The following is a 13,683-nucleotide window of genomic DNA, read 5'->3' as shown; positions in this document are numbered from 1 at the left end:
AACATCCTGCAACAGTTTTTGTTATACCCTGATTGTTTTAGTTGCAGTACTCTTATTACCAAAATGAGAAAATCAACATGTCACATGCCACTTGCTGGCAAATTCAGGGACCAGCGTTTTCTTGAGTCTTCACTCTGCATCCTAATCATCTCAGACCAATTAAATATTTGTTTGATGTAAAGCAGAACACTACAATAACACGTTTGGTGACTGGCTGCTAATATTTAAAGAATCCAAGATGTAAAACCTTATTTGACCTATTGTACCTGATGCCTTCAATCACCTGACTTCACCCTACTTTATGCTTTTACTCCACTAAATTTATTTTAAAGCTGTAGTTACTTGTTTCTTTGAAGAATTGAATTGTGTATACAAAATATAGCCAAAATCAACTAATAAATTATTTTAAAGGCTATTACTATAGGTTAAACTACTCAGCGTTATCGTCTATAAAGTAATCAAAATGAGGTCAACCTGAGCCAGCTGCAGCATAAAAGTGACACATAAATGCATCAATAATTACAATACATTAATGTCATATACATTATTCTGAAATGTGCCATTCTACATAATGAGTGCATTTACTTTAACTCTACGTTTAGTATATTTTACCACTAATACTCCTACTACTAGGCTCCTACTTAAATTTTGAATGTAGGACTGAACTTGTAGCAAAGTAGCTAGTTTTTTAGTGAGGTATAAGGACTTTTACGGTTTCACTTGACTTAAAGATCTGAGTACTTCTTTCTCAGGCACACGGACGAGCCACAGATTTCGCTCAGGCAAAACGGAAGTGTCCTGTTTCCTGCCTGTAGTTGGGTCCTGTACAGCAGCCCGTGCGAGGTTGTCCTGGAGACCCCGCGCTGCCTGCACCTCTATCGTCTCGGGTGAGTTTGTTATAATGTAGAGATTTCTCTATTAATCCGAATAACTGTAACAAAGCTGCAATATTCTCGTACTGCAGCGAAGCCGCAAACTGCACGGCTATCGCAAACGAAACGCCACATCGCTGCACGACCCGGCAAACATAGTCATTTTCCACCGAATTCCCAAGCATACCCCCCTCATCCAAGAGTATTCCAACATTAACTCATATTTTGCTTGCAAGGGGAGATAGATAGCTCGCTACGCAATTGCGTTTACACTTCCAAGCAAGCAGTACTACCACGTCTTGGTTAAATCGAGGTGCCGCTGTACAATACGAGTGTTTAAATTGTGTCACTCGGTGGTTTGTTTTGAATGTCAAAGGCTCAGGCTAGCTGTGCGTCTGAATATTGTTGATAGCTGGGTTGTCTTAGCAGGCTAGCAAGCTAGGCTAACGAAATTCAATCCAGATGCATCAAAATGCTGGAAATAGAGACGAAAAGGGGTATGAAAGCAAATGGTTTATTAAATTAGGTTCTTAAGTCAGTCGCATAGCTGTTAAATGCTGTGTATTGTTTTGAATCGTTAAAATATGCATGAAAAGATCTTAGAAAACACCAGCTAGCATATAGCAAGCCGCTTGCAGTGTCTCCATTCATATCCTGCGCACTGGGTCTGCTCTGACCGAGTAATGGCTCCGATCCGCTGCCTTTTTAGAGCGGCAACCGGGGATGCGTTTCCCTCGTAACCGTGGTTGTATGTGTGTTTCGAAATGTTGTTGACTTGTTTTTGTGTTCCCGCAAGTGCTATGCACAGTTGTTGAGACTTGGTGGTAAATTAAGCGAGAGTCTGCACTCTGTATCTTTGAAGGCTGTGTAGAAACCGCGCGTTTTCGGTTTGTTGTCTGTCGCTTGCTATCCGCTGTTTCTCGGGTTGTAGCAAACATAACTGCAGTTTAATTTCATGAGTTCATATCAACAGAGTGATCTCTGGTTATTGCGTTCATATATATGGAAACATGACATGTAACAGCTGATGAGAAGGTGGGCTGATGTGTTAATGTGTTAACTTTGTATTCCGTATGTAAAAAAAATAAACATCTCAATTGTGAGTGTTAATGTAGATGTTGAAGTCCAACAACCTTTCCTCCTTGCATTTTTCCTTGCTTTATTCTCACAAGACTCACTGTAGGCTCCAGAGATGTCTGACAGCAATATGTGATGAAATGTTTTGAGTCATCATTCATGATTTGAATGTGAAAAGCACAGGCTTGATGAGATTTAAAAACATGATTCAAAAGCAATTTGCTGTACCCCAGCTGTAATACAAAGTGGAAATAAACTATATATGAACTGTAAAGATTACCAAGAAGGTGCAAAAACTAAATGTACACAATGCCAGACATGTAGAGAAGCAGAGGTTTCTAAATTTAGTTTAAGGTGGAATTTATAACACCACGTAGTAAATAAGAGTTCATATAACTCAAGTTGCAGTGTGTACCCCATACTATCTAAATGTAATTAAGAAGCTAAATAAAAAGTAATTTTGAACAAAATTTAGTGTGTGATACATTGGGTGTTTATTGTATTTTCTGTCAAGTAACATTTTCAACAGAAAATGTGTGACAATGATATCAGGCAGAACTTTGCAGAAAGAATCCAACAAATGTCAAGTTAATTTTTGACTATAAAATGATCTATGATAATGTCTAACCAAGTGACATTGCTCCTTGTCACACTGAGGCAAAGGAGCATTTGAAAAAGCTCCTGCAGGTACAGATATATACTGAATCTGCACTCATACCTCACCCATTACAACTAGAGCACTAAATGTGGAGCTGCAACATCACACAAAATGGTGTTGTTAAAATAACTATAGGATAGAAAAGTAACTGTAAACACATAATTGGAAAATGTGCGTGCGTGTGTGTGTGTGTGTGTTTCCTTTTTTAAAGATAATTTGTCATGAAACAAATCAGAAATGGATTTTAAAACCCTTGTCATATTTAACAGTTGTCATGGATGATGAAGACGGCAGGTGCCTTCTAGATGTAATTTGGTGAGTTATTGCTGACACGGTACAAGATCTGTTTTTTATTTAACAAGCCGTTAAGTCGTCTCTTTCATCTTATCTTGTTCTGCTGTGAATCACATTGTTTTCTCCTGCAGTGACCCAGAAGCTCTCAATGACTTTCTTCATGGATCTGAGACCCATGTGAGTATGAGAGAAGAATAGTGAACTGAGATACATGTGTTAGGCTTGTAATTTATAGTGACATGAAACAGGTTTGTAATTGATGTGATGAGGAGTCTTAGTTGCGCGCATTGTAGTTGGGGCTTACATGACTTTGTTCTTAAGTCACTTCCGGATTACTCGTTGATGCACCCTGAAACCCACGTCCCTCACTGCTTTCATTTATTCTTTTTATTTTTAACTGCTTCCACTGCTTAATGGTTGTCTTTGCTTTTTGATTGCACCATTTATGGTTTCAGCCTGCCTTCCCTTTTTATCAGGCTAATTCACAAAATGAAAAATGCTAATACTAACGCTTCCCAACTCTGTTATTCCTATCATTTTGCCCCTCTGTCGCTTATCTTTTCGCTGGTTCTTTACAATCTCGGTTCTCTGGACTGTGTTCTGTCCTTTCCTTCCCCTCCTCCTCTGTTTGATGGTCTGTATGTTTCTCTGTCCTGGTGGCTTTTGCCTGCTGGTTTGGGTGCCTTTGGTTTCTGTCTGTCCTATCCTGGGTGGGTGTGTCTGTAGTTGGACACTGACGACCTATTGGATGGTTCGAGTGACCCCTCCAGCTCGTTCTTCTCTACCACTGGGGTGAGTAAAATCCCCCAATCCTCCTCCTCCTCCTGTTTTCTATCCATCTATGTAGCATGCAACTCCAAATACCCTCCCTTTCCACTAACATATCAACACTCTACAAGCTTTGAATCACCGCAGTGTTACAAGAGGTTTTTGTGGGGTTTTGATGTCTGCATATCTGTGTAACTCCGTTACACTCCTTGCCATCAGATTTAGCAACCAAATTCATCCATCGCCTTGCTTCACTTCTTTCCTCCTTTCCTTTTAGGGCCATGTTCCAGAGGTCCAGCCTGCAGCCCAGCTGTCAGCCAATGAGCCGACAGGCTTACCCAGAGTCAGTGTTGACCTGGACTTTCTGGAGGATGATGACATCTTGGGAGGATCCCCAGGTGGTGAAGGTGGGAGCAATGGCATTGGGACAAATCATGAGCCATGTGACATCCTGCAGCAGAGCTTGGCTGAAGCCAACATCACAGAGCAAAGCTTACAAGAGGCAGAGGCTGAGCTGGACCTGGGCTCCTTTGGGATTCCAGGCCTTACGCAGGTGGTACAGACACTACCTGATGCCAGCCTCTCTGGGGCTGGAGGCACTGCTGTTGGTGTAGGTATAGGTGTTGGTGTTGGGGGAGCAGCAGCAATTTTCCCTGGGTCAGCCCCGAGCACCACTGCTACTCCTCCTAATGCCACGGCTGACATGCTGGGGTCAGTGCTTGCTCAGCAGGGCCTTCAACTCCAACCCCAGGTTATGAACAAGGCCATTAGTGTTCAGCCATTTATGCAGCCTGTGGGCCTGGGAAACGTGACACTTCAACCCATTTCAAGTCTCCAAGCTCTTCCTAATGGGAGTCAGTCTGGACATTTGGGTATTGGACAGATTCAGGTTGTGGGTCAGCCTACAGTCATGACTATCAATCAGTCTGGGCAGCCAATCCTGGCTAAAGCCATGGGTGGCTACCAGCTGCACCAGTCTGGGCCAGAGGTATCAGGTGCTGGTTCTCAGGCAGGGCTTGGAGGCTCAGGGGGTGGACTTCTGATCCAAGGTAACAAGGCCACTTTGGGATCTCCAGCTTTAAATGGACCGGCTGTTTGTGTCAGCAGCACAAATAGCAGCAGTGGTGGTACAATGACTGCTCCTGCTGGGCTTGTGGGCTTTGGCAGCACCACTCTAAGTTCAGGAATTGGACCCCAGACGCAAACTCAAGGCCAAATCATGCAGAACGTGATCATCCAGCGCACACCAACACCCATTCAGCCTAAACCCCCTCAGGGGGGAGCCATCCAACCGAAACTCTTCAAACAGCAACAACAGCAGCAGCAGCCACAGCCAGCGCCCCAACCCCTGCAAAATGATGCTCACAAGGCTCTAGGGCTGCAGCAAATTCCAGTTTCTGCTGCTCAGAATGTAGCCTTCCTGACAGGAAAGCCAGGCTCTAACGTTGTCCTGAGTACTCAAGCCACAACACAAGGCCCTCAGTTTCAACAAACCTTATTCAAGCAACAAGCAGCACAACCATCTGGCAAGCCCCTCAGTGTACACTTGTTAAACCAACAAGGCAGCATCGTTATTCCCTCTCAGACAGTTTTGCAAGGTCAGAACCACCAGTTTCTCCTGCCACAGCTACAAGCAGGTGGGCAGATCCTGACCCAGCATCCTGGGGGGCACATCATAACTAGTCAGGGTCCTGGTGGACAGCTCATTGCAAACCAGATTTTAACTGCAAACCAGAACATCAACTTGGGTCAGGTGTTGACTTCACAGGGCCACCCTGGGGCTGCCCACATTCTCTCTGGACCCATTCAGCTCCAGCCTGGCCAAATGGGCACACCCACCCTCTTTCAGATGCCTGTCTCATTGGCTCAGAGTCAAAGCCAGACACAGACCCACTCTGTCTCAGGTCATGCCCAGACAGTTATACAAGGCATGCCAATCCAGAACTCCCTGACCATGCTTAGTCAGGTGGAGGGGCTGAGCCCCGCAGTCAGCCTTCAGCCAGCCCTGCAACCTCAGCCAGGTGGAGTCCCCAGCAGCAGCAGTACAGGAGCAGCAACAATGGCTCAAGGCCAGCCTGGAGAGTGTGTCACTGTGCTGGGAAGCTCCACAGACCAGGCTGCTCATCCCACTCAGCAGCATGCACCACAATCCTCTATCCTCGCCATGCAACCGGCTTCCTCTGTGTCCTCAGCTACCACAGTACCCTCCTCTTCTCCGTCCATGTCTGTGTCCACCTCCTCCTCTGTCACAGCAGTGGGGCTGGTTCCCCATCAGGCTCAGCACAGTCCAGGGAGGTTACTGTTCACCAACCAGGGCTCCAGTATGATCCTGAGCCCAGAGTCTTTGCAGATGATCCTGCAACAGGTCAGTGTTCCACTCTCTGCATGTTTGCTTAATTGTGTACAGTTAACATTGTCTTGAAAAAAATGAATAACATGCACGGAGTGATATCTTGGTCTGACCTTTTTGGTTTACTATTTTACTCCCCCTTCCCTCCAATCCCCTTCCTCCTTCCCTCCCTCACCCTGAAATGGTAAATGTACTCCTATCAGGAGCAGCACCACCAAACAGAGAATGAGTCAACCCCCTCTGTGGGCGTACCAGCGTCTGTAATCGTCAGCAGCAACAGCGTCACTGCTCCGGCCCCCGCTGTCCATGACAGCCAATTAACTGACTCTTGGGTGGGTCAGAGCCACAGCCCTTCCCCTGGCCCCTCCCACATGACAGCAGTGGTAAAGCAGGTAGAAATGCCCCTTTATGTTAAGCCCCACCCACTTGTTGCTGCTGCTGCCGCCACAGTGTTAGGGTATCTAACCTTTCCCCGTCACTGCTCTGTACTTCTCTTCTGCATTAGTCATTGCTTCCATGGCTCTCACAGTTAATGCAATTCCAATGCTAAAAAAAATACTTGCTTGCAGCTTCTGTGTGTCTCTAACATCGCTTTGTTATATGTAAAGGCATGATCATTCCAGTTGTCCATATGTATTGTGTGTCAGCCACTGTGCTTTTTTGATATTTAGCTATATGAACCTCTTTAGAATGTAGGACTGGCCATCAAGTGCCATTTTTTTAACATAAATTGTTTCACTAATTTGGTATGTTTCTCATTCATTCTACTGTATGTATTTTGTAACAGAATATAAAAACCATGCTCATGCTAAATAGGAGAGCTACTAAGGTTCCAAGTGCAACTTGCTCACCTTTTTTACTAACACTGCTCAGTCAAATTCAATCAACTCACCTCATCTGCTGCATTACTGACCAAGGCTTATAAGTCAGTCCACACCTCTCAACTCTACACTCATCATTTAGACTGTCATATGCTTACAGTGCCACCGGCCCTTGTAGCCCCTAGTCTGACCAGTGTAATGACCCCAAAACAATAATTCATGCTTCCCTGACCCCAGTCCCTGAAGTCTTCAGATCACCTTCTACTTCTCCATCACAGGCCCGCAGATATTGACTTCTTGCTTTTTTCAACTGTTTTTTCGTTTTGCCTCGCCAGATGATCATTGCTCCCTTTTTATGTGTAGTTCTCCCCACATGCTAGAAAAAAATCAATGGGCTTCTACTACTTAACTTCAGCAACTATTAGATTTTAAAGTCTAACACTTTGCTTTTGTATTGTTTAGTGTCAATTTTACCTGCGTTTTGTGATTCTGTATTGGGGTTGGGCGATATTTCCATATATTGATTTTCAGTGGCATTGTAATAATATCATGGGTTATCATTTTATTGTTGTACAAATAAACACTTTCAGGCAAGGTATAAATAAAACCCAACAAAATAAGTTAGTTTGTTTTACATGTGTGAAGAGTTTTGTCTAATGCATTGCAAAACAGTGGAACAGTGGTCATTATATACAACATCATTTTAAGTATTTTGCATACAATCCTGTATAGATTTGCCATATCGCCCAGCCCTATTTTGTATCAAGTGTCAAATCTTGAACTATCTACTAGAATCATATCTACTATATACTGTGTGCATGCAGAACTTTCAGCGTGTGTGTGATTTTTGTGATTGATTCCCCAATTTCCTCCTGTTTTAAGATATTGCTTGCATTTTTAAGATCAAATAACATACTAGTATTATGTTTCAACTTCTTCAGGTACCCTCCAGTGGACATCAGCAGTCTCTGAAGATCCAGGGCATGTCCCCCTCACCGGCCTTGACCACTCATGCCACAGCGCCCCCAGTGGCAGACAGCCCCCAGCCTTCACCGTCTCCTCTCACTCTGAGCCAGCAGATCCAGTCACCGCACCATCAACAGCAGTCACGCCCTCCCTCACAGCCTCAGCCACAGTCTCAAACTCCCTCCCGCTCATGCACACCCTCATCTCACCCTCAGCTCTTTATTGTCCACAACCAAATGGCAGAATCCCCCCAACCAGCTCCACAAGGCCAGCCGCAGCAGACACAGCCCCAGCAGGCACACATTCAAGTTCAGCTTCAGCCTCAGCCACGGCCGGCCTCTCAGCCTGCGCCTTATCAACAAGATATGCCCCCGATGTCACAGTCGCCCAAACCACCTCCTGTACCACCTGCACAGCACCAGTTTACTGCTCCTCCTGTCAGCACTTCTGCCACTGCTGTGGTTAAAGCCCAGGCTCCCATCCAGGGCCTGACAGCAGAGCAGCAGCACCACCTGCAATTAGTAGGAGCGCAAATTCAGACCCTATCAACCATCACCCAGCCCTCACTTCAGCAGAAACAGCTCCTGGAGAAGCTACACCAGGTAGTGTCCCAGTTCACCACAAACTTCTCATAATGAAAAGTTGTTGTGGAATTTGCATGCAATAAGAGGTCTTACTAGTAAATAGTCTTGAGTATATGTACTTCACATGCTACTCTTTCACCCTTCAGTGTTCCTCTAGAATTTCTTGTTTACAAAAAAATGTCCTGATGTATTTTTTAGGTCCAGCAGAACATCTTGCTGCAGGCCAAGCAGTCGGCTCAGCCTCAGCCTCAAGCCACCAGTCAGTTCAGCTCCCAGCAAGATGTGCCTGTTGATAAAGTGGTGCTTGCATCATCAGCCAGCACTGGCACACCTGCTCAGCTTCCCCCAGTGCTGCAGCCGACATCAGTGCTAGTCAAAACTCCTGCTACAGGTTGGACACAATTTACCTCTAAAACAGCGTAATGGCAGGACCCTACAACACCTCAATGTATTTCCCTTTGTAATTATTTTTTTCCTTCTTGTTATAGCATCAAGTGACTTACAGGTATTCTCAGGAGCCCAAGGGCCAGCTGGAGCAATGGTGAATCAGACTGTCACTCCTGCCAGCCTTACTCAGCCTGCACAGGTACAAATTACATCACAAAGTCAGGTCCTTCTATTCTACATTTTCCTTACCATTCAACAGTGAACTCCAAAGGTGTTCTTTCATGTATTTTGTCAGTTTCTTACCCTCCTGGTTTCCCCCACAGGTTCAGCCAAAGCCAGGGGTGATCAGCTCAGTTGGAGGGATGACTCTCGGGAAAGGTGGGATGCAGATACAGGTGTTAGGAGCTAGTCTGACTCAAATGCCTGCTTTACAGCCCCCAGCTCCAGTACAAACTCAGGTAAAGGAGTGCCACTGCTCCTGAAAAACAGCCGCCAATATTTCAGTTTAAGCTTTAAGTTGTAACATCTGTTTTTAATGTTTTTCCACGTCACAGACAACAACAATGAAGATGCCTTTCAGTGCAGAGCCCAGCAAAGAAGCTAGGTTTGTGCCAAACGCATTTCAATAGTTTATTTCAACTGACTCAAAATATTACGTTTGTAAGTGGTTTTTCTGTACACACACATCACTGCAGGATGCTAGAACAGCTGAGGAAACAGCAGGGTTCAGTGCTTCACCCAAACTACAGTGCTCCTTTCCACTCTTTTGAGGACACACTCCACAGACTGCTGCCTTACCATCTCTACCAGGGAACTGCCAACTCTTCTCAAGACTATCAAAAAGGTAACAAACTCCATAGCCACTAGTGCAACCAATGCACAGTCAATTACCTTTTTCTGGATTTCATGATCTTCATGAACATCTTGGTTCTCTTGTGCACAGTGGATGATGAATTTGAGAAGGTCTCCTGCCATCTGCTGAAAAGGACCCAGGCCATGCTGGATAAGTATCGCTACCTGCTCTTTGCAGAGTCAAAAGTAAGTTTATAAACCAGCAAATTCCAATGTGCCTTCTTGTCTTCTTTGTCCTGAATTGATATTGAACTGATGTTTTTGGTGTTTGAACCTGAGCAGAGACTGGGGCCCTCGGCAGAAATGGTGATGATTGACCGGATGTTCATTCAGGAGGAGAAGATTGCATTGAGTCAGGACAGGATTTTGGCCAAGGAAAGACCAGGTACCCTACCACTGTCTATGGCCATACATGGTGTTGTGGTTTTCTTGATCTAAATTAGGACTATGCTAATGATGTAATTCTGTTTATGTCATTGCAGAGGAGTTTGTGGCAAACGTGCGCATGTTGGAGAGTGTAGTTTCATCCCAACAGAAATCAACTGCTGCTGAGACGACATCAGTGAGTGGAGGTGTAGCAGCTGCTGTATCTGCTCCAGCACCTGCAGCTCCTGCCCTAGCTCCTCTCTCAAATATTGCCCCAACCCCACCTCCTGCACCCGCTCCAGCTCCGGCTCCTGCTTCAGCTCCAGTTCCTGCTCAAGCTCCAGCACCTCCTCCCGCCCCCTCTACCACTCCCTTCCCCCCTACCAAACTAGTAATAAAGCAGGGTGGAGGAGGAGCCTCTGTGTCCTGGTCCAGCAGCTGTCCTCCGCCTCCAGCTGCAGCAGGCAGGCTGGCTGAACCCACCAGCCAGAGCTCCTCCTTCAGTCGGGCTCCAGTACCATCATCCTCTGTCTCCTCATCCTTCAACTCACAAGTGGCTGATGATGATGATGCACTCCCACAGAGAACCAGCAAACCGCCTATCAAGACCTACGAGGCTCGCAGGAGAATTGGCTTGAAGCTGAAGATCAAGCAGGATCAAACGGGGTTCAGTAAGGTGGTCCACAACACTGCCTTAGACCCAGTGCACACACCTCAACCTCAGCAGAGCAGCCAGTCCATTTCCCAGATTCAGACTCAGCCTCAGTTCGAAGCTGCTGTACCGCACCCAAAGGCTCACTCTTTATCAGCTCCTTCTACTACAGTCATCAGAACTCAGTCCCCTGTATGCACTGCTTCTTCTGCCTCATCTGTCACCACAGCAACCACTCAGTGTAACCCGCCACTGAGAGGTAATGTTCCTCCTAATGCAGTCCCATCTTCCTCTACCTCTTCCTCTCATACATGGTCGTTATCCACCTCCTCTTCCTCCTCTACTCAAATGAACGGGACATTGGATCATCACGAAGTGGGTGGGGTCAAACACAATTCTGCCTCCACTGCCACTCCCTCGCAGACAACATGTCGTCTCCCCCTTCGAAAAACCTACCGGGAAAATGTTAGTCCACGGGTCAGACCTGGTGTCCCAGGGGGAGGAGACGAGAGTTTGTCCTACCCCAGACCCACACCTTCACCCCCCAGGCATGAGGCCTCATCTCCTCCCTCAGAGCGGACAGTTATAGGCAGTATGAAGGTGGAGAAAAGAGGCAGGGAGGCTTCGCACACTCACACAGAGTCAAGCCAAGAAACGGGCCGTTTAGGGAGTGCAATGCAGGGGCTGGATGGAATGGACGAGGTGTTTAACCGTGGTATCAAAACCACGCAAGGGGCAAAGGAGAAAGGGGAGGAGCACACAGACCAAGAGACAGATGTAAGTAAATACAAGAGGGCAAGTGGGAAAAACAGACATAGGGCTGGTGGGACATTCAGGATGGACCAGCATGCCCCTGGGCCTCCCTCTCCGGAGTCATCCTTCACACGAGACTCTTTGCTTCCTGCCAAACGCTGCAAGTCGGACTCCCCCGACATGGATAATGCCAGCTTCTCCAGCGGCAGCCCTCCGGATGACTCTCTAAATGAGCACCTACAGTGTGCCATTGACAGCATCCTAAACCTGCAACAGGAGCCCTCTGCCCGTGGGCACCACATTAAAGGCGGCAACAGCAGGTCCCACCAACACCAAAGCCAGCGCCCAGGGGGCTCGGCAGCCTCATCCCACAGACCCTCAGTTCCACCCTCCTCCTCTGCTTCCTCGTCCTCCTCCTTGGCCCAGCACCCTCAGGTCGGTGGCCGAGGCCACAATGGCAGCCTGGTGCCCCAGACTCAAAGCAGATAACAGCCCCTCAGCCCCAGGCCAGACTGACAAGGGGAAACTAAGAGACAGATTTGGAGGCAGGGAAAGGGACACTGTGAAAACAGTATCACTGTACTTCTCTGCTAAGCTGTGTTGGCTTTGTTTGTCCATTTGAATTGTCCAGACATTTCTTTGTCATTTACAGCCTGAGGTAGACCTGTGGTGGAATAAGTGAATGAGTGTGGTCAAAGGTGAAACTGTCTTTGTGAATTGCAGACTTGAAGATGCCTGGCATTTTGTATGTGTTCTCTCAGCCAAGCTTGAGTTACAAGATGAAATTGTCAGAGGATTTTTTTCTGTATTTCTTTCTTCCTGTTCCACTTTTCTTATATCTTTTCTTTTTTATCGTTTCTTTCATATTCATACATTCCTTTCATGTTGCCTGAGCACCAGTCAGTGTCCACAGCGGTTCATCTCCTGGTTTAAACGGTGTCTCAATGAACATTAGACAGCTAATTTAAACAGTTAAGAAGTCAAAAACTTTTTTTTAACTTGGCTACCTGCAGCTGAGAAACAAAACAGAATTAAAGCTAAGTTCTAAGTTCATCCTGCAAAACAAAAAAATATAGTTGTTATCAACAAACTTTGATTGTCTTATCACAAAGATAATGCTGTCCTACAGATGCAAACAGCACATGCTAAATTGCTACAGTCCACCTCTTTATCAAGAATAAATTCACTAAGACCTGAAGGTTCAGTTACACTGCTCACAAGGCAACTCTGTCTGGAAAAATCAATCGGCCTCAACCTCCATTATGCCTGCATTTTATATTGCATGCATTTTAGAGTAAATCATGTTTAGAAAATCAGTTTGAAAAGTCATGAAGTTGTTTTCCTTTTGACTTCTCTTGGGTACTGTAGTACTGTACTGTCAAGATGTAAATGAAATGTAAGGAAATTCAATTCTTTTCTGCTTCTAATGTCAGATGATTTTCCAGGTTCTTGTTTTTAGACCACACCTCCACACACACACACACACACACACACACACACCTGCCCCCCTTGTTGCTGATGGTTAGGACTTTATGCATTTCAGTCAGCAGGGGGCAGGCCAGTTTTATCTGTTGATTTACTGTGTTCTCAGTCAGTTTGTTTCATCTTTCTGCCACTGTATCCCTGCCTCCCATCTGTTTTTTTTTTTTGTTTCTTTTAAGCCTGGTGGACAATTCAAACACAAACACAGCACAAGCATTGAAATGGAAAAAAAGGAACAATAGTAATGTACAAAAAGACCGTAAGAGAATTTGAAGTATAGTATTACAGATTAATTTTGTATTGTATTTATTGTGTATAATGACACTTTTTAAAAAGAAATGTACATTTAGTAAAACTGTAAATTAAACCTTGCTTCTTTTATGAAACATTGCAGGTTCTCTAGTTGTTTGTCCAGCTTCAGGGTACATTCCTTTTGATGACTAATGATGACTGAGGAGTACTGTATGATAGAGATGGTGATAATGGTGGTGGTGGGGTGTGTTTTCTATCAGACAGCCAGCAGGCGGTGCATGGAAGTGGAAAAGTAGAGCTGGTTTGTGGGCTTCATCGCCTGAAGAGTTCATAGAGTTTGGGAGGAGCAAAAGAGGTTAGACTGATGAGAGAAAAAAGCTGTCACATCTTTAAACATACACCATGTTACAGTAGATCGAGTAGAAATAACAAAAGAAAAAACACGGAGGAGTTGGAGCCCACAGCTGGAGGGATGCAGCAGAGGTTGTGTTTGTCGTTCAAACTGTGCATGAGGACACTGAGGTTATGTCATGTTTAAGCAAGAAAAAA

General features: G+C 45.5%; 1 protein-coding gene across 4 annotated transcripts; it reads left to right on the top strand.

The window, feature by feature from the left end:
• The first annotated feature begins 765 nt into the window (after positions 1-765).
• Positions 766-13,268, top strand: bicra (BRD4 interacting chromatin remodeling complex associated protein). 4 transcript variants are annotated; one of them, XM_050033493.1, is made up of 15 exons: positions 766-887; positions 2,877-2,922; positions 3,033-3,078; positions 3,628-3,693; positions 3,947-6,034; positions 6,223-6,411; positions 7,782-8,408; positions 8,589-8,781; positions 8,879-8,976; positions 9,101-9,235; positions 9,332-9,381; positions 9,473-9,621; positions 9,721-9,815; positions 9,912-10,014; positions 10,112-13,268. In XM_050033493.1, exons 2-15 carry the CDS (start codon positions 2,882-2,884, stop codon positions 11,887-11,889), a joined length of 5,658 nt encoding a protein of 1,885 aa, XP_049889450.1. In that variant the 5' UTR covers positions 766-887; positions 2,877-2,881; the 3' UTR covers positions 11,890-13,268. The 4 variants fall into 4 exon arrangements, with proteins under 4 accessions (XP_049889450.1, XP_049889439.1, XP_049889458.1 ...); XM_050033482.1 differs by having other exon boundaries at positions 9,909-10,014; XM_050033501.1 differs by lacking the exon at positions 3,628-3,693 and having other exon boundaries at positions 768-887; positions 9,909-10,014.
• Positions 13,269-13,683: the final 415 nt, after the last annotated feature.

Source organism: Epinephelus moara, chromosome 2, assembly GCF_006386435.1.
Source record: "Epinephelus moara isolate mb chromosome 2, YSFRI_EMoa_1.0, whole genome shotgun sequence".
NCBI lineage: Eukaryota > Metazoa > Chordata > Actinopteri > Perciformes > Serranidae > Epinephelus > Epinephelus moara.
The sequence above is the reverse complement of the archived record's forward strand: the minus strand, read 5'-3'. Positions and strand labels throughout refer to the sequence as shown.

Coding starts and splice junctions, on each gene's coding strand:
- bicra (XM_050033482.1), top strand. CDS start 2,882: ATGGATGATGAAGACGGCAGGTGCCTTCTAGATGTAATTTG. Junction 3,694..3,946: donor CGTTCTTCTCTACCACTGGG/GTGAGTAAAATC, acceptor CTTTCCTTTTAG/GGCCATGTTCCAGAGGTCCA. Junction 10,015..10,111: donor TTTGGCCAAGGAAAGACCAG/GTACCCTACCAC, acceptor ATGTCATTGCAG/AGGAGTTTGTGGCAAACGTG.